At 46.6% G+C, this 21,291-nt stretch overlaps 1 protein-coding gene across 1 annotated transcript in view; it reads left to right on the top strand.

The window, feature by feature from the left end:
- Window positions 1-21,291, top strand: part of LOC103599262 (F-box only protein 27-like) — a 49,290-nt gene that overhangs the window by 20,507 nt on the left and 7,492 nt on the right. Inside the window, exon 2 of the mRNA XM_008583379.1 lies at window positions 9,779-9,876. Coding sequence (XP_008581601.1) covers window positions 9,779-9,876 — 98 coding nt within the window. The remainder of the gene's footprint in view (window positions 1-9,778; window positions 9,877-21,291) is intronic.

The following is a 21,291-nucleotide window of genomic DNA, read 5'->3' as shown; positions in this document are numbered from 1 at the left end:
GGTCTACCCTCTGCAGTAACTTAGAGCATCCAGGGGACCCACATCTCTTCTGATATCCTCCCCCCTACGCCCCCGGGTTTCAGCCCTGACTTTGGTCAGTAGAATCCCTTGTCATAATGACTCACATGGTTATTGGTTTGCCAAACTCTTTTTTGTGTGTGGCTGGCTGGTATAGGGACCAAACTCTTTTTTAATAAAACGTTTCAAACATACAGAAAAATAGAGAGAATAGTATAATATAAGAAACACTACCCATTGCTTCCATCCGGACTTAATAATTGTTAACGATTTGCCATGTTTGTTTTGTCTCTATTTTTTTCTGAACCATTTGAGTGTAAGTTGCAGACACCATGACTCTTCACCCCTAAATACCTAAGCACACGTCTCCCAGGAATCAGATCATCCTCCTGCTCAAACACACGACCATTACAAATTCATAATGTCTTTTACCGCTCAGTACATTTTAAATTTCCCTAAGATTGTCTTGTATAGTGTTTTTCCCCTCCCTCCCTCCCTCTCTTCCTCCCTTCTATCTTTCTTTCTTCTTTTGCTCCTTTCTTATTTTTCCAAATCTGGGTTCTATCAAGATTCGCGCATGGCATTCTTTAGTCGCTTTTAGTTTAGAACAGCTCCCCATGTACACACCTTTGATTTTCTATGAGATTGATCTTTCTTTGGCGGCTGGCTGGGATGGGGATCCGAACCTTTGACCATGGTGTTACAATATCGTCCTCTAACCAACTGAGCTATCCTGCCAGCCCGAGATTGACTTTCTTAAGAGTCTAGGATGGTTGTTCTTTTCAATGTCCCACATTCTAGGTTTGTCTGATTATTTCTCATGGAGTCACCTAACTTGTCTCTCTACCCCTAGCTTATTGGCTTCAAGCACTCAAAGCATTTTATATTCCTTATCTCATTTAGTTCTTACAGTACAAGAAGTAGGTTTCATTATTAGTCATTTCCATTTTACAGATGAGGAAAGTGAGGCCAGAGAGATGCAGAAGCTTGTCTGATATCTCAGCAAGTAAGTGATGAAGCCTGGACTTGAACCCAGGTCTCTCCCATTCTGAAGCTTAATCCAATACTCGCACTGCCCGCCCTTCCACGGGCATTAAGAAACAGGGGTGTGGGCATCACTTGCAGGTACTGCTTCAGCAGAGGTTTCCTAAAATTCTCAGCTTATTTTGAATCATTGTAAATGTAATCGATTTCAAGGCTTCCAACAAAGAGATGTCGCTGCTTGGTGACAACCTTCAGTCCTCACATTGGCCAGCTGGTGTCGGGCACTCATACATATGAAGACCCAAGAAAGGAGAAAGGTGAGTCTCACACCCAGGGCACACAAACCGGGGCCATCACCTGGGGAAAAAATAGTGCAGGGTTTCTTTAAGGCCAACTTTCCAGTCCCCAGTGGCTCGTGTACTATTTGAGATTTTTTGCCATATTCAAGGACTACTTGAACTCTTATTTACTTAATATTCTTCTTTAAATAATTTTTAGACTTAATTCATTTAAAAGGTAACTTTATGTTTTACAGGTAGCTTTATATCACTACTATAAAGGGAAAGCCACTATCACTTAATATTTTTTCAAAGAAAATACCAAACTATTTACATAACAAAAGTGTGTTTTGTGTACCACCTAAAATCTCATTAGCGTATTCCACTCTTTGGGGGATGCTGTTCTAAGAGGAAATTAGTGACAATTTCCCAAAGGATCATGTTATCAAGACTGGGAAACTGGCCTTGAGGTGTAGAAGAGAAAACAGGGCTGGTTGGCTGTGTGTCTGAGTGGAGATAAAATGTTAGAGCTCCCAGGTCTGGAGATAGAAGTGTCTGCTGCTGTGTCATTGGTGTCAGGGAGATGGAGCACCAAGGTGCCTCTGAGCATCTTTGAGCAAACAACATCTCGGAGTTACCCATCAATCAGACCACTGGGCTCAGCTTCCCAGAGATCTGTGAAATGGGGTGGGGAAAGAGGCCTTGTTGGAGAGAATATTCCTGCTATGGCCTGAATGTTTGTCCCCTCCAAAGCTAATGTTGGAACTTAATTCCCAATATGGTATGTGAAAGGCGGGGCTTTTAAGAGGTGAATGGGTCATGAGGACTATGTTCTCGTGAATGGATTAATCCACTCGTGGATTAATGGGTTATCATGGGTCTGGAGTGGTAGCTTTATAAGGAGAGCACATGAACACACTCTTGCTCAGACTCCTGCCATGTGATACACTGCATCACCACAGAACTCTGCAGAGAGTCCCCACCAAGAAGATCTTCACCAGATGTACCCCACGGACCTTGGACTTCGCAGCCTCCGAAACTATAAGAAAGAAATTCTTTTTCTTTATAAGGTACTCAGATTCAGGTATTCTGTTATAAGCAACAGAAAACTGAATAATACGACTCCCTCAGGGGGCTCAGGAGTGGGAGAGAAACCTGAAAAACCACTGGTGAAGACGGCCCAGTACTCTCAGAAACCCACCAGTGCTTTCGGGTGAACATTTACACGCACACACACATTCATACACTCACACACACAAATTCCATATATGAATGCTTTGGGCTGCAAGAAACAGGAGAGATACAGAGATTTCTTGGCCTGTCCAAATGCTCAACACTGTCATTAGCATTCCAGGTTCCCCTGTTTCTCTGCTCTGTGGTCTCCGTCTAGTTTTTAGCTTCATCCTAAAGTTGTTGTTGGAAGACTGCCAACTCCAGTGCAACTTGCACTGTTTGAGTTCAGCAGGAGGAAGAGAGAGAGAGAAGCCGTGTCTTCCTGAGGGAGCCTCTCTCAAGAGTGAGGAAGGTGCTGCTGGTGTGTTCAGGAGGAGTTAACAGTAATAATACCGATTAACACTTACATGGCACTTTCTGCGCTATGGGCACTGTTCTTAGCCTTTCCATACACCCTACTTCATCAACTCTAAGATGCCCTATTTGTGAGAGGTATCTTAGAAAGAAAAAAACAAAAGCACGCCAAAAAAGCACTACTGATTAAACCACAACAGACCATCTGTTTTCATTCTCATCTCAATCCCTTGGATCAATGAAATACCCTATATTTGCTCATTTAATCCTCACCACACCCTATGACATAGATAACATTATCACCCCCATTTCATACATGGGGAAACTGAGGTCAGAGAGACTGAATAGCACATTCAAGGTCCCTCCAGTTAGGCACAGGTGGAGCCTGGATTTGAACCTAGGCAGTCTGGCTGGAGAGTCCTATCCCCCATTTCATACATGGGGAAACTGAGGTCAGAGAGACTGAATAGCACATTCAAGGTCCTCCAGTTAGGCACAGGTGGAGCCTGGATTTGAACCTAGGCAGTCTGGCTGGAGAGTCCTAGCTGCTCTCCCCTCACCACACTGCCTCCCTGTGTCCAGTCTGAGTTTGGAGGCCTTTGAGAAGGAGACCCAGGAATCACACAGACAGCTCAAAATATCTGCCTGTTGGTAAGGTTTAGGTGGGTGGCCACGGTGGGCTTCCCAACACACCCTCTCCCCCAAGTTGAACTTACTCTCCAAGTGTAGGCTTCTCTCTAGTGGGATTAGAGGCACAACATGAGCTCCAGTAAACCACTGTTCCTCCTCCTGGGGGCACGCATGAGGGGCGGAGACAAGCTGGAGCTGTTCTTCCTCTACTCGGCCTTCTTGGGGAGTGGGACGGAAACAGCTCCCTTATTTGGTAACATGAGTTGGGAATGAGTGGAACACTTTCAAAGACATGTCAGGGAAGAGATTGGCTTCCTTGGTGGACAGATCTTCGTGTAGCGTAGACTGCCAGTTAAGGAAGAAGTGAAAATCACAATCCACATGATGGATTTTTGTGTTTTCTGCACCCTGAACCGCTACTGTGATCCTTTCAAGAGTGTGTTATCAGTACCTTTGCAGATTGCTCTGAAAAATGGAGGCCAATCTATGGCTCAGTTGTCACGCCAACAGCCCACGCTATTTCCCAACATAAGATTTCGCCATGACCAGCTGGCCCCGTGACTTATGTTCCTAAAGGAAATCCATTATCTGATCCCTTACTTCCCTGTTCTGTGACTCTCAATCCATACCTCTCCATGACAGTCATCTAACTTGTAGGTGACTTCCTTCATTCCTTCTTCCATGTCGTTCTAGTAAACCACAAATTCTTACTCTAAACCTGTGATCTGTGATCTTTTTTTCTACATTTTTCCAGAACCCTCCAGCAAATGTCCTCTTGCATCCCACTGGCCAGAACTGGGTCAGATGCCTATTCCTGAACCAATCATGCCAAGGGAGACTAGCCTGATTAGATTAATCAGATTAGGACTACCCCCTGGGGCTGGGTGAGCCTCCCACCCTCCTGGGTGCTCCTCAATAGCGAAGAGGTCGAAGGAGTATGGGGTGTCCTCCACAGCGTCCACCACACTGAAATCTGGGGGTTAATGTTTGGCATGTCCAAGGTTTTCCCACATACCGGTCTGTTACACTCAGTCCCCGCCAAAGTGGACTCCCCAGTACCGACACCCACTCCACCATCCGGCTGGTGCGGTACCAGAAGAGTTTGCTCTGCACTTATGAAGCCCCTTGTGCTAAAGAGGAGCTTCAGGGAGATTCAGTAGGAATAAGAACAAGCAGCCCTGGTTGACAATGGCCACCGTCTTTGGTCAACAAGGAGACCAGTGTAGAGTAGAACTGAAACTGTAAATAACAGGTGACCACAGGTGACAATTTAAGTGACAGTTTTGCTTCTGCGTGTTGTGAACTAACAGAAGCCCCTTTGCTGTGGCAACAGGATTGATGATGCCTTTAAATCCAGCAGATCACTTATTATTTTCTGTTGAGTAATAGTAAGATTAGGAAGTGGGGCCTTTAGGACGGGATTAGGTTATGAGGGCTCCTCCCTATAAGTGGGATTAGTGCTGTTATAAAAGAGGCTGTAGAGAGACCCCTGGCCCCTTCCACCAGGTAAGGACACAGGGAGAAGGCACCATCTATGAGGAAGTGGGCCCTCACCAGACACCAAATTTGCTGGCACCTTGATCTTGTACTTCAGAAGCTTCTAGAACTGTGAGAAATGCATTTCTGATTATAAGCCACCCAGTTTATGTTATTTTGTTATAGCAACTTGAACAGACTAACACAAGGTTCCAATCCTTGGGANGGGGGTTAATGTTTGGCATGTCCAAGGTTTTCCCACATACCGGTCTGTTACACTCAGTCCCTGCCAAGGTGGACTCCCCAGTACCGATACCCACTCCACCATCCAGCTGGTGCAGTACCAGAAGAGTTTGCTCTGCACTTATGAAGCACCTTGCACTGAAGAGGAGCTTCAGGGAGATTCAGTAGGAATAAGAACAAGCAGCCCTGATTGACAATGGCCACCGTCTTTGGTCAACAAGGAGACCAGTGTAGAGTAGAACTGAAACTGTAAATAACAGGTGACCACAGGTGACAATTTAAGTAACAGTTTTGCTTCTGCGTGTTGTGAACTAACAGAAGCCCCTTTGCTGTGGCAACAGGATTGATGATGCCTTTAAATCCAGCAGATCACTTAGTATTTTCTGTTGAGTAATAGTAAGATTGGGAAGTGGGGCCTTTAGGAGGGGATTAGGTTATGAGGGCTCCTCCTATAAGTGGGATTAGTGCTGTTATAAAAGAGGCTGTAGAGAGACCCCTGGCCCCTTCCACCAGGTAAGGACACAGGGAGAAGGCACCATCTGTGAGGAAGTGGGCCCTCACCAGACACCAAATTTGCTGGCATCTTGATCTTGTACTTCAGAAGCTTCTAGAACTGTGAGAAATGCATTTCTGTTTATAAGCTACCTAGTTTATGTTATTTTGTTATAGCAACTTGAACAGACTAACACAAGGTTCCAATCCTTGGGACCTATGAATGTTACGTTATATGAGAAGAGGGTCTTTGCGGATGTAATTAAGTTAATGATTTTGAGTTGAGGAGATTATCCTCCAGGTGTGCTAAAAAAGCTGTCACAAATGTCATTATATTTGTTTGTATTTTTAGTGGCTGGCTGGTATAGGGATTGAACCCTGGACCTTGATATTGTCATCACCGTGCTCTAAACAACTGAGCTAACTGGCCAGCTTGCAAGTCCTTATAAATGAGAGTCACAGTGAGGTTGTACACAGAAGAGGAGAAGGCAGTGTGACTACAGAGGCAGAGACTGGAGTGATGCAGCCACAAGCCAAGGAATGCCAGCAGTCCCCAGAAGCTGAAAGAAGTGGAGAACAGATTCTCTGTTAGAGCCTCTGAAAAGAGTGCAGCCCAGCCACGACCTTGACTCTATCCCAGTGCAACTGATTCTGGACTCCAGTCTCCAGAGCAGCAAGAGAATAAGTTTCTGTATTTTAAGCCACCAAGTTTGTGGGAATTTGTTACGGCAGCAGCCGGAAACTAATGCAGGGCCCCAGTAGGAAGGCTGAGTTGACCAGCCCTCCTGGAGCACTGGCATAGTGGACAGGTGGGCGTGCGCAGGGAAGGTAGCCATGTCCAGTAGCTGGTGAGGGGGGCCGTGAGCGGAAGCCGTGGAGAAGTCTATGGAAGGCTTCTGAGAAAAACAGCAGAGTGAGGGGGACAAAAAGGGTGGGAGGTAATAGTGAAGGCAGCGATCAGGGAAAGCCTGGCTGAGGAGGTGACATTTGAGCAAAGACTCAAAGGAGGGGAAGGAGGGAGCCATGGGGATACCTGAGGAAGAGTGTTCCATGCAGAGAAAACAGCTGGTGCAAAAAGACCCTGTGATGGGAACATAATTGATGTAGTCACAGGATAGCAAGGAGTGGCTGGAGCAGGGTTAGCAAGGAGAGAGTGGAAGGCCACAGGGTCAGGGAGGTGATGGAGGCAGATCACATGGGGCCTCGTGGCCCACAGGGAGGACTTTGCCCTTTACTCAGAGCGGGAGGGCTCCGAGCACGGGGGGATGGGGATGGGGGGGATGTGATCTGATGCAGCTCTTCACAGGCTCCTTCTGACTGTGGGAGCTGCTTCGACGGGCCAGACAGCAGCTGAGGGTGGATGGGACCAGGGTGGTGGCCGTGGTGGGAGGAGAAGGGTACAGGTGCTGGGTAAATTTTGAGAAGCTGGAGCCGACAGGGTTTACTGAGAGGTTGGATATGTGTACAAGAGAATGACTTGGCCTGGCCACCTGGCAGGACGGAGCTGACCAGTGCCACCTGGGCACAGTCCACAATGAGGTTGCCTATGCCAGTACCTCAGGGACCATGCTGTGTCCTGGCCCCTGAGTCCTGAGCATGTGGACAGACTGACAATGACCATTTCCCAGTGTCCCCAGGAGGGTGGCAATTACCTTTGACAATCTCTCCCACATGCCTTTGTATGGGGCCTTTGCAGGACTGTGGCCAGCTGGGTCCAAGCAATGCAGGTAAGCAGGAGCAGGCCCTGTGACCTCTGGGAAGAAGACAGGAGGCCCTCCTCTCCCTCATTCCTGGAAGGAGGAAGGGAGGGGGAAGAGGAAGCCTCAGGAAAGCCTGGCCCAGGGCAGGAAGGGGGAAGTGATTCTGGGAGCTCACGCCTGGGCTTGGACTCAAGGCCAACTAAAATCTGCCACCACCTTGGTCTGAGGGCTCGGGCAGGTCTCTCTGAACCTCCCTGTGTTCCCCTAAAAGGGGATCAAAGTGTCCGGCATTGTAAGACTAAATGACACCGTTTATGAAAAATGTTTAGCACTAGGTCTGCTGCATCATAGAAAAAAGCATAGATGCTTTTATTTTTTTGCCAGGAAGTAGGATTTGTGAGTGGGTGTGAGGAAGGAGGGGCAGCACAGTGGGAAGCCTCATGAGGACAGGGCCGCCACCTGTCCAGGGGGCCACGGCTGAGGATGTATTTAACCCTACGGCCATCTGGGATGAGCTTCAAATTCATCCACATCAAACTTGGTAAAGCCCCACTTCTTTGAGAGGTGGATCTTCTGGTGGCCAGGGAACTTGAACTTAGCCCTGTGTAGGACCTCGATCACATGCTCCTTGTTCTGCAGCTTTGTGTGGATGGACCTGATGACTTGGCCAACGTGAGCCCTGGCTGCTGTGCCCTGGGGCTTTCCAAAGGCACCCCTCATACCTGTCCAGACCCTAGACTGGGGACAGTACTAGGGCAGAGACATGAACGTCCTTTGGAAAGGGCCATCTCCAAGGTACCTCATGGCAACCCAAATAAGCAACAGGCTGCACACAACACCAAGGAGGCTGCTATTTGCAGCCATTGCACACAGGGCCTCTACAAAGAAAGGAGCATGGTCAGCTTAATTGGATAAATAAAATTACATAAAATTAAATTGGTTAAATTAAAATGGTCCCTCACATGGAGTTGGAGCAGGTGGTGTTGCCTGGGAATTACAAGACAAAATGGTTCCACATCCTTGCTCTGCAGCTCTGGGCTTCACTTTTCTGAGCCTCAGTTTCCCCAGAATTGAGCCCTGATTTTCCCTACCCCTTCCCCACCTGCTTTTCCCGTATGATTCTTATCTCAGTAAATGGGGACATGATCTCCTCCGTTCTTGGACCAGGAATCCTGGACTTGGCTGTTGCTCTCACACCCCACCAGGAGCAGCCTTAGGCCAGGCAAGTGTGGGACCCACACTTTGTAGCACTTTCCTCAGAATTCTCTAAGTCCCTCTCCTACAGCTGGGACCACCCAAGGTTGCAGTGCTATCTGGGTTCAGACCAGGATCTGCGTGGGCCCTACGTTGTTTCTCCCCATTAGTGTGCTCTCCACCCCCATCCCTGTGTGCATGGGGTTGGCTGGAAGCCCAAGGAACTCTACAACTCTTGCCCCATAGGGTGGTCCAACCCTGTAGCTAGTCCCTGGTTCCAGTACAGCAGCCTGGCAGGCCGATGGCTCCCACTAGCTGGCACCAGAACGGTGCTGCTACACCGATTCTGGACACCTGTCACTTGCTTGCCTGGACACAGGACAAGTTCAGGGCTCTGGGTCATCAACGCTTCACCACCATCCCTTGGGCTGGAGCCAAGTAGGTGGGTCTTGACCAGCTCTCCTCGCCCTGCTGCCTCCAGTCTACAGCACCCATGGGCGGGGCGGGGGTAGCCCAGTTGTCTTTTGCCTGTGCACCCTGCTGCTAGCAGGCAGCCAGGGCAGCCTCACCACCCTCTCCCACAGTTCTAAGCAAGCATCAGGCAGTCCTTGCCTTTCTCCTCCAAGGGCTTTTGTTTGTTTTTAAACCACATAAAGGAGGGTTACATTTTATTACTTAAAAATATAATAACATGCAGGGCCGGCCCCGTGGAGCACTCGGGAGAGTGCGGTGCTTGAGAGCGCAGCGGCGCTCCCGCCACGGGTTCGGATCCTATATAGGTATGGCCGGTGCGCTCACTGGCTGAGTGCGGTGTGGGTGACACCAAGCCAAGGTTTGTGATCCCCTTACCGGTCACGAAAAAGACAAAAAAAAAATATATATATATATATATAATAACATGCAGCCTCAATAAAGTACCATCAAAGTCCGCCTTTCAATTCCTGGTCAAAATACAGATTATAAATGCTTGGGATGTTTTCTGGTTCTTCTGATCTAATTGGCCTATTGTCTGAGAATTGTGCTTTCCCCAGTGTTCAAGACAGAGACTAATTATTTGATAAACTTGGATTTACAATGAGGCAATGTCCCTTTGAAGAGAAGCTCTCTAATCCTTTCCCTGCTATCTGTGAAGATTCCTTTATTTCTACTTCAGAGACTACTATCCATGGCCTGTGACTTCTGCTGCCAGGAAGAGATGTCAGGCTCTTAAATGGCTGGCCAGTTTCTTCTCCACAGTGGGCAAGTTTTAAGGCCTCTCTCCTCCGAGGGCTTTCGAGGCCGGTTCCACAACACCATGGCCCCTTCCCGGCACCAGGTGACAGTTGCCCTCGCAGGTCAGTCTCATGTGGTGCTAGAGAAGGGACAGATAGGAGGCCGCTTTATTCGCTTTGCTTATCCCCACTGGGGACCGGCGTGTGGAGAGCAGGGGCAAGGTCAATGTTGACACACCCCAAGGATGCGGGGATCATGACCTAAAGAGTGTGGGAAAGATCTGGTTAGAAGATGTGTGGTTCCACATTTACACTATGAATTTCCAAATATGAGCATTTACTGTAACCAGAAAAATTCTCACCCACAGTACTCTGGCTGACACTCGCATTTGTAGTCACCATGTACCAAGCCCAGTAAAACCTCTGAGAGTCGCTGGAAGGCGGCGTTGATGGACAGCCTAAGGGATGAGGCAGCGTCATGAGTAACAATGCAACCAGCATGAAATAAATGGCACTAGAGATCAGCCAAGGCAAGAGGAACGGCCAGCAAAATAGCATTACTGTCTCTTCCGCATGCTGAGGGTACTAAATTTGCCAGAAATGACACATTTGACAGTAAGTAGAACATGACCAAATGGTGCCTGGACACTCTGAAGAGTTTCATGGGTCAGTGATAAGCACGTATGTACGTACCTCTTCTCTATCCTCTATGCTAAATCTTCACTGATACATCACCATACCTCACTTGGGTCCGTGAATTTTATAACCCATTTTTCAATCTCATTGTTTCTATAGACAGGGACTTCATAAAAAATATGTCCTGACTCCCTGAACAGCCTCAGAGTGGCCCTACACCCCACACCCAGTTCTTCAGCCAGTCCTGTGGGCTCCACTTACAACTCCATCCAGAAGCAGCCCACTTCTCCCAGCTCCTTGGCCCTGCCCCAGTCTGGTCCACCCTCATCTCCCGACTGTATCACAGCAGCATCCTTCTTCTTGTGTTCCCTCCCTCCCCCTGCCCCCATAGTCTGTTCCCACGTGCAGTAGAGGGACCTCGTGAACACCTGTTCCAATAGAGGAAAAAACAACCTCAGTTTCTCCTACTATCCTCTCACAACACAGAACACTTCTGTGGCCCCAGATGAATATGGTGTTTCTCCACAAATCAACAATTCTCCGGCAAACACCAGCTGGGTGTCCTCTAATTCAATTCAACTCTGATATTATATGGAGATAGCATCAGATTTCACAGTTTGAGGGCTCAGTCCCACAACTCTGCCTGCCACTTCTGATGTCAATCACAACTCCAAGTTGTGACCTGTGCTTCTGATCGACCAGCTATAAGTCGGTGTTCCCATACGCCCCTCCTTGGGTTCGTTTAATTTGCTAGAGCAGCTCACAGAACTCAGGGGAACACTTACTTACATTTACTCATTTATTATAAAGGATATTGCAAAGGATACAGATGAAAAGCCACATGGAAGAGGTACATAGGGCGAGGCGTGGGGAAGGGATGCGGAGCTTCCATGCCCTCTCCAGACCCACCACCCTCCAGGAACCTCCATGTGTTCAGCTATCTGGAAGCTCTCTGAACCCAGGCATCTGAGGTTTTTATGGAAGTTTTACTATGTAGATGTGATTGATTAAATCACTGGTCACAAGTTTATCAGCTCAACCTTTGGCCCCTCTCCAAAGGTATTGCTACCAACCAATTTCATAGAATGAGAAACTGAGGCTTAGAGAAGGCAGCAATCTGCCTGTTGTCACACAGCTGGACCCATGACGTCTGGCTCCTGAGTCTGCCTCTACCTGCTGTATGGGGCATCTGGTCAGGGTGGTAACTGGATAAAGGAGCCAGTCTCAGCTGGAGCTGGGTCTCTGGGCTCGGGTGGAGGCAGGTGTCCTAAGTCCCTGGTTGTTCCTCATCAGCAATCCATGAGCTTGGCATAGAGCCTAATGGAATTGTTACTGGATTCAGAAGCCAGACTGTCAGTTTCAAATCACAGCTCTCTGTAACCTTGGGCAAGTTACTTAACTTTGCTCTGCCTCAGCTTCCTTATCTGTAAAATGGAGTTCACGGTATTAATGTCATAGAGTTGTTGAAAGGATTAAGGTTAATACACAGCAAGCATTCAGAAAGAAGTAGCTGGAAATATTTGGCAAGCAGACTTGCCTCACCTATGAACTGGACACCCCTGCCTGGGGAAGGGGTGATATTTTTCTGCCCACCTCCCAAAGCCCTAAGGCTTCAAGCTACAAAGCCCACACTGTGTCTTTGCTGTCCCTGCGTGGGCAGGACGCAATTGAAGAGCTTATGCGTAAAGTTTATGAGGTTAGTGTAGGGTCCACCCCAGCACCCTGCCAGCCCAGCAGCACTCAGTAATACATGAATCATGGCGAGACCCTCTGATCCCAGAGGGCACTCATAGGGTTATTTTTATTTTTATCTATTTTTAATATTTAAATACAAATATCTTTTTGGGGGGGGCAGCTGGCCAAAAAACCCTGGACCTCAATGTTACCAGCACCATGCTCTAACCAACTGAGCTAACTGGCCAGCCCTACAAACATCTTTAAACTACAGAAAATGACCCAGAACAATATACTAGCAATACCTACAGATCCAGCACCCCGATTTAATAGGATTGATGTTTTAGCATGTTTGCTTCTGCTTTTTTTCTCTACAGATGTGAACCAAACACTCCATCTCTTCCTCCTCCCTCCGTCACTCTCCCCAGCCCCACCAAGGGGTAACACTGTCCTGAAATGTACGGAAAGGATAAACATTTTGTTTTCCGCTTTTTTCTATATACAGTTGTCCCACAATCATATAGCATTGTTTTATGTGATTTTAAGTTTTATATAAATGGTATATTGTACTCACCAACCTGCAACTTTATGTTTGCGATGAGGACATGCTTTTTGGATCAGTCCATATTGCTCTTGTGTGTCAATATTAGCAGGCCATGTGCTATGGGTCAAATGTGTCCCCCAAAAGTTCGTGTCTTGGAAACTTGATCTCCACTAGAGCAGTGTTAAGAGGGTGGGAAATCCTATGATGGCGATTGAAAGGTGGGGCCTTTAAGAGGTGACTAAGTTGTGAAGACTGTGCCCTTGTGAATGGATCTATCTACTCATGGAGTAATGGGCTGATGGTTTAATGGGTGGTCATGGGCGTGGTTCTGATGGCTTCACAAGGGGAAGGAATGGCCAGGTCAGCTCTCTTGCTCAGCCCATTCTTGCCATGTGACACCCTGCATCACTGTAGAGAGTCACTACCCACCATGAAGGGCCTCATCAGATGTGTTCTCTGGACCTTGGACTTCCCAGCCTCTGAACCATTAAGACATACATTTTATTTCTTTGTAAATTACCCAGTTTCAGATATCCTGTTACAAGCAACAGAAATGGACCGATACACCATGGTACAGCTCTCCGTTCATTCAGTTCATTTAACTTTTATTTAATACCCTTCAATAAAGTTTTATTTTTTTTCATAAAGTATTGCATAGCTTTTGTTGGTTTTATTCTGAGCCACATTAAAGTTTTCATTGCTTTTGTAAATGAAATTTCAGATTTTTAATATTCTAAAAAAATTTTAGGGTTGGCCCATGGCTTACTTGGGAGAGTATGATACTGATAATAACAAGGATACGGGTTCAGATCCCTATAGAGGGATGGCCGGTTAGCTCACTTGGGAGAGCATGGTGCTGACAACACCAAGTCAAGGGTTAAGATCCCCTTGCTCGTCATCTTTAAAAAAAAATTTTTAGCTCACTTGGGAGAGCGTGGTGCTGACAACACCAAGTCAAGGGTTAAGATCCCCTTGCTTGTCATCTTTAAAAAAAAAAATTTTTTTTTAATTGCAGTAAAATACACATAACATAAAATTGACCACTTCAACCATTTTCAGGTATACGGTTCAGTAGTGTTGAGAATATTCACATATTGTCCAATCAATCTCCAAAATGCTTTTCATCTTGCAAAACTAGAACCCTGTACCTATTAATCAATAACTCTCCATTTTTCCCTCCCCCCAGCCCTTGGTAACCACCCTACTATTTTCTGTCTTTATGAGTTTGACACTATGTACCTGATGTGAGCGGCATCATACAGTTTTTGTGTTTTTGTGACTGGTTTATTTCACTTAACATAATGTCCTCAAGATTCATCCATTCTGTAGCCTGTTAGAATTTCCTTCCTTTTTTTTTTTAAAAAAAGATGACCGGTAAGGGGATCTTAACCCTTGGCTTGGTGTTGTCAGCACCACGCTCAGCCAGTGAGCGAACCGGCCATCCCTATATGGGATCCGAACCCGGGGCCTTGGTGTTATCAGCACCGCACTCTCCCAAGTGAGCCATGGGCCGGCCCAGAATTTCCTTCCTTTTAAAGGTGAAGTAATATTTCATTGTGTGACTATATCCCATTTTGTCTATCCATTATGGACACTTGGGTTGCTTCCACATTCTGGCTATTGTGAATAATGCTGCTATGAACATGAGTGTACAAATGTTTCTTTGAGATCCTGCTTTCAATTCTTTTGGGTAAATACCCAAAGTGGAATTGCTGAATCATATGTGGAATATTAAATTTCTTAACTTCAGACTTTTCCACTGTATTGGTCTGTTTCTGTTGCTTATAACAGAATTCCTGAAACTGGGTAATTTATAAAGAAATGAAATTTATTTCTTGCAGTTTCAGAGGCTGGGAAGGCCAAAGTCCAGGGAACACATCTGGTGGGTTCTCCACACAGAGTCCCGTGGTGACCAGCTTATCACATGGGGAGAAATGGCATGAGCTAACCTTCTTACTTGCCCTCCTTATAAAGCCATCAGAACCATGCCCACATCAGAGGCTGGGAAGGCCAAAGTCCAGGGAACACATCTGGTGGGTTCTCCACACAGAGTCCCCTGGTGACCAGCTTATCACATGGGGAGAAATGGCATGAGCTAACCTTCTTACTTGCCCTCCTTATAAAGCCATCAGAACCATGCCCATTGGCCGGCCCGGTGGCGCACTGCTACAGTGTGCTGCTTGGGAGCGCGGTGGCGCTCCAGCCGAGGGTTCGGATCCCACATACAGACCGGTTCCCGCTCACTGGCTGAGCGAGGTGCAGGAGCAACACCGAGGGTTGCGATCCCATTGCCGGTCACGAAAAAAGACAAAAAGAAAAAAAAAAGAACCATGCCCACTACTCCATGAATGGATCAATCCATTCACAAAGACACAGTCATCACAGTCTAATCACCTCTTAAAGGCCCCACCTTTCAATCACCATCGTAGGATTTCCCACCCTCTTTGCACTGTTGCAATGGAAGCAAACTTCAACGAGTTTTAGGGGGACATTCAATGCAAGCATACACGTACACAAAAGTAGGAAGAACAGCATAATAAACCCTCATGTCCCTGTTGCCCAGTTTCAACAATTATAAACTGAGGGCCAATCTTGTTTTTGTTTATGTTTGCTTTGTTGTAAGGTTTTATTGAAGTATAATACACATATACATATACAGAAAAGTACAACCTGAGCCCATCTCTAACCACCAATAAGGCCATGTCCCCAGGGTAACTACCATCCTGACTTCCAGCACTTCTTAAACTACCTTAAACTAAATCACACAGCACTTGCTCCTTTGTATCTGGCTTATTTCCTTAATCTTAGGCTTCTAAAATCCATCCAAGTTGTATGTAGCCATAGGTCGTTCCTTCTCATGGCTGTGTAGTATTGCTTTATCCATCTGCTGTGGGTAGACATTGGTTTCTTTCCAGTTTGATTCTATGATAAATAAAACTACGGTGAACATTCTAGTATCTGTCTTTGTGTGCATGTGTGCTCACATTTCTCTGGGGCATATACCAGGAATGCAACTGCAGGTCATGGCGTAGGTACAGCCAAACAATTTTCCCTTGTGGCACTTAAACCTGTTAAGAGAGTTTCAATTGCTCCACGTTCTCACCAGCACTTGGGGTTTATTTTTTGTTTGTTTTAGACATTCTGGTGGGTGTGTAGTAGTTTTAATTTGCATTTCCCTGATGATTAAGGAGGTTTATTGGAGCTGTTAAAATTTATAGGAGGTCATTGGTTTGGACTGAGCTCCCACACTAGGCCTAAAAGACCGAGCCAAAATGGAGTCACTCATGCTGAGGTTCCATGCCACCAAGCCAAAACCAAGTTGTTTATCTGACCATCCCAGAAATTAGGAGAGAGAGATAATAGCCAAATCCTTAAACAGGACAGTTTAAGCCTGCACGTTAAGGAAGTCCTCTCTGCTTTAACTTTTACAAGAAAAGTACTTTGAAAGGACCACTCTTTTTGTTCTGTTTCTGCTTTCTTTGCCTTCCCCACACCCCCCTTGTTTTTTTGTGACTGGCCAGTATGGGGATCCGAACCCTTGACCTTGGTTGGGCATTGGTGTTATCAGCAACCTTGCTCTAACCAAGTGAGCTAACCAGCCAGCCCCCTCTGGCCCTTTCCTATCTATAAGGCCAAGCTCCACTACTCAGCTCATTGAAACACTCATTCTATTTAACAGAATGAAGTGTTGCTCGATTCTAGAATTGCAAATAAAAGCCAGTTAGATCTTCCTAAGTGGATGGTTGCCAGCACGTGGTAATACTTCTGGTTATGGCACCCCGAAGATGTATGCAGCTCTTCCTGAACCCCCTATCACAGATGTTCGCCTGGTGGTCTGCTACTTTGGATATTCCGGGTAGACAGTCCCATAGGCTACAGATAAGGTAGGTTCCTCTGGGAGAGAGCACCCTGCTTCCTCCTGACCCCGCCCCTCCAGGTTCTTTCTTTTCAAAGCCTGCTAGCTGTGTTCCCCATTTGGGTTGGCCAGTGTTTTGATCTTTAAAGCCTCTTCTTTTGTTCATATGTTTAACCTTGAAAATTGGCTCTGACCAAGGTTCTCTGAAGGTCTTGATTAATTTTAAGTGTAGCTTCAGTAGGAGGAGGAATGACTTCTTTGGGGCAAAGAAGTTTTGTGGGTCTTGTGGCTCTTTTGATTTTACATGATGTGCTGTGACGCACGCTAGGGGCAGGGTTGTGGCTGGGGAGCTGAGAGGTCTTACACTCATATCCTCCACCTCCCCTTCCTCTTCAGACCCCCTTCTCCCCCCCAAAAGACAAGTGTTCCTTGGCTGGATTTCCTTGGGGAATGACTTTGATTACCTGCCCACCCCCCACCTGCCCAAGGCTGGTCAGACTACCTCCCTGGAGCTGGCCCCTTTCCAAATCCCTACCTTACTTAGAGCAGAAAGGATTTGTTAACTGCTCACCGGCTCCCTCCTACCCTCTCTTCACACAAAGGGCCCATTTGCAGCTGTATTTCTCTTCCGTGTTTCCTCTCCTAAAATCAAAATATAGGCAGACAGATAGACAGACACACGCGCGCACACACACACACACACACACACACACACACACAAACACATACACACGCTAGTGGGGGGCAAGAAAGCTGGTTTGGTGGAGCCTCCAATACCCTTGGAATTATTTGTGTGGCCCACCTCGCAGCGCCCAGAGGTTGAGGATATTTCTACTTCTGCAGACCAGACTGGCAGGATTTTCTCCAACTTCCCACCCATACCTGCAGCGGAGAGAGATGCTCCTGCATGTCGCACTCCCACTTCCCTGGCCGTCCTTGTTGCTCAACCCCATCAGAGCCAACGCCCTGATTTATGGCAAATAATTTCTCACACTGCCTTTTCTACCTTGAAATGAAATACTTAAGATAATAAAACCTACCTCTGAGACAGAGTAGGGCTAGGTCTGTGAACGAAACTGACTCCATTTTCCCTGCAGAAGACACTTTGTTACTTTTCCACTCCTCAGTCATGAGACCCCCAGAGCACACGATTACCCCATGGCCCACCCTGATAAAATAAACTGAGATAAGAGGGGAACAGATATTCACTGAGTTGTAAAACCTCTCCCAAAGGCTTGTTACAATATATCTGTTAGCTTTGTTTAAAACTTTGTTTAAATCCACCTATTCTCTCTTTTCCCATAATTGTAAGAATTAAGTTACAGATTAATCTCAAGACTCCTTTAGGAGTTCCCTCATACACACAAAGCTTCAAAGTGACCACTACCATGACCCTCCTGGAGTGACAATAATGAACAACACCACCATCTTGAACCTACTGAGCAGGTGCAAGGACCAAAGCCCTAACTGAGCATGTGCCCATGAAGAACAGAAGGGACAGTTCGGATCCCACATACAGACCGGCGGCTCACTGGCTGAGCGAGGTGCAGGCACAACACCGAGGGTTGCGATCCCGTTGCCGGTCCCGGTCCAGTACGGGCGCGACACTGAGGGTTGCGATCTGTTGCCGGTCACCAAAAAAAAAAGACAAAAAGGAAAAAAAAAAAGCTCGGGGCCGCTTTGGTCCGAAAGGCTAAGCGACCCCAGCATGCTGGAAAATAAAATTCCTCTTGCTTGATTGCAACAGTCTCAGTCTCGTGGTCTTTGTGAAGTGAGCCACTCCGGCGTGTAGGATTTGTGCTTGGTGCCCAGGTCTTACAGAACATGCCCCAAAAAGAGACCAACTGAACATGTGCAAAACTATGTTACACAACTGGAAATCACCTTCTTAATTGAATATGTATTAGATGGAGAAACTATAAAAGCAGAATCCCAGCAGAAGGTGGGGGTTTGCTGCTCACTTTCCTGGGGCCAATCCACATTTCGCTGGCTGAGGTATGTATGCTTTACTTTTGTGTTAAACTTACTTTCAGCAGGTGGCTGCTCACTCTCTTGAGCCAGCCTGCACTCTTACTTTTGTACTAAACTTGGTGTGGGTCCTGCCCAGTCTCTGGAGCTAGGCTACACTCTCTCTGTGGAACCTGTATTTCTTATCTGTTATATTAAATCTGTTCTCACTTTCTACTGTGACTCTGCTCTTGGATTTTTTCCTGTGGTGGAGTCAAGAACCTGGTAAGAGGACCAGGTGGGTTGAGGCTGAGTATTGGGGCCTCTCAGACCCTTCCTCCATGCCACCAGTTCCATGCCACCAAGCTGAAACTAAACTGTTTATCTGACCTTCTTAGAAATCAGGAGAGAGAGAGATAATAGCCAAATTGCCAAACAGGCCAGTTTTAGCTGGCATGTTAAGGAAGTCCTCTCTGCTTTAATCTTTACAAGGACCAATCTGATTCTTGTTCTCTGTTTTTGCTTTCTTCAGCCTTTTTCTGTTTATAAAGTGTACAGACAGGGAACTTTCCCTCTGTTCTCTGAAGGTTTGATAATTTGAGTCAACTAAATAAACTTGACAGTAGACAGATTAACAGGACGAAAAGCATACAAATGTATTATGTGCTGTAATGGATTGACTTATGTCACCCCAAAACTCACTGAAGCTTAAATTGTGTCCCCCAAATTGTGTATTGGAAACTTAGCCCCCACTGGGACTGTTAAGAGGATGGGAAATCCTATTATGGTAATTAAAAGGTGCAGCCTTGAAGAGGTGATTAGATTGTAGGATCATGCCTTACAGAATGGATCAAAAACGATGGTCAAGGGCATGGTTCTGAGGGCTTTGAAAAGAGTGAATGAGAAGTGCTCTCTCTTTGCTCTCTCTGCTTCCACCATCTTGCAGTGTGAGACCCCTGGGTCACTGTCAGCACCGCCAGATTGGACTTTGGACTTCCCAGACTCAGAAACTAAGCAATAAATTTTGTTTTCTTTATAAATCACCCACTTTCAGGTATTTTGTTATAAGTGACAGAAATGGACTAATACATGTGCATACATGGGAAGATGTCCCACAAATATGAGACTTAAAGAAGGACCAGATGGTGGAAGCTTAAATCCTATTTTGAGCTACAGAAGGAAATAGGGGCTTGGAGGCTGTTGGAGGACGGTGGTGACAAGCTATGGGAGGGTGAGGAACTCCACTGCAAACTCGGGTTGTCTTATAAAAATAAACTCTCTCAGGTAGCAGCCCTCAGAAGAACAGGCGAAAAGTCTGTCTGGGTGTGGTGACCTTGGCATAAAGACCTCTAGTTTCCTCTCCTCTGGTTAATGTAGATTCCAGGGAGAGGATTCTTGACAATCACATTTCTTTTGGAAGAACTTCCCTTAGTCAGATAAGGGAACTTCAGAGAAAGCCCTTTCCTGCACATAGGGAAAGAGGGCTGAGAGACAGGGGGCTGGAGAAGGTCAGAGAGACCTTGGTTCTGCCTTAGTTCACGGCATTAAAAATAATTATTTTTATCATTAATAACTATTATTTTTAAATACTGTATTGTTATGGACAGAAAGGTGTGATGTCTGAGATTTGCTTCAAAATAGTCCAGTGGGAGCAAGTGTGTGGGAGTAGAGATAAAACCAGATTGGCCAGGAGTTAACTTGTCCGAGCTGAGTGGTCATTACACTGGTCTACTTTTAGGAGCATTTGAAAATCTCAATAGTAAAAAATTTATTGAAAATGTATGTACTGAGAAGAAATTAGGCCAACGAAATAGTCGATGAACCCTCTCTGAATTAAGGGTTTCCCTTTCCTCTCCACCCAGCCCAGCTGGCTTATGCCCCGTTATCCTCCCCTGTTCTATTTTTCCATAGCATTAATCAGTTTCTAACATACAATATACTTATTATGTCTACTGCTTATCATGGCTGATGCACATTACAGGCTGGTTTAATGCTTATTCGAAATAAAACTTTCTTTTTTACAGTTGTGGAGAGGATTTTGGGAGGTTGGCAGGAGTTTTTAATCATTTCCCCAACACCATATAATTTGCTTATGATATCTACTGTTCATCATGTCTCCTCCTCCAAAAGGTAAGTTCCATGTGGGCAAGAATCCATGTCTGGTTTTGCTTATTCACATTTAAAATTACGTATGGCTGGCATTATATTTTTGTTGGACAGCGGTGATACAAAGGGTAACATCAGGAATTCTGGAGGTACCCTGGCTGGGTTCACATCTCAGTGTGTGACCATGGGCAGGTCACTTGACCTCTGCAGGCCTCAGTTTTCTTTTCTCGCCTGTGAAGTGGGTATGTAGTAGTGCTGACTTGATGGGCTTCACTATCCATAAAGGTTGGCTGGTGTTACTATCGGTTAAAGCACTCATTTTTGGCAGCTAGAGCCCGATTTCTCCTGTGAGGTGAGGATAACCATGCCGGCCTTCAAGGTGATGGGAATTTCTTTTTTTTTTTTTTTTTTTTGACCGGTAAGGGGATCACACTTTTTTTTTTTGACCGGTAAGGGGATCACACCCCCTCGGTGGCACGGTGTGGTCTGCACCACGCTCAGCCAGTGAGCGCACCGGCCATCCCTATATGGGGTCCGAACCCGCGGCCTCGGCGCTCCCAGCGCCGCACTCTCCCGGATGAGCCACGGGGCCGGCCCAAGGTGATGGGAATTTTTAAACGAGTGAACGGGTATCAGGCCTCCCGCCTGGATGCCTGACAAAAATAACAGCAGCTGCTGGGCGCCAGGCGTCTCACTGCCGAATTGGGGACACCCCAAGGGGCCGGCTGGTGCGGACCGCCGGTGGCAGACCCTGAATCCCGGCAGCGCCCGCCCG

The sequence above is a fragment of the Galeopterus variegatus genome, unplaced genomic scaffold (assembly GCF_000696425.1).
Source record: "Galeopterus variegatus unplaced genomic scaffold, G_variegatus-3.0.2 Scaffold2898, whole genome shotgun sequence".
Classification (NCBI taxonomy): domain Eukaryota; kingdom Metazoa; phylum Chordata; class Mammalia; order Dermoptera; family Cynocephalidae; genus Galeopterus; species Galeopterus variegatus.
This window is presented reverse-complemented; position numbering and strand designations above follow the sequence as displayed.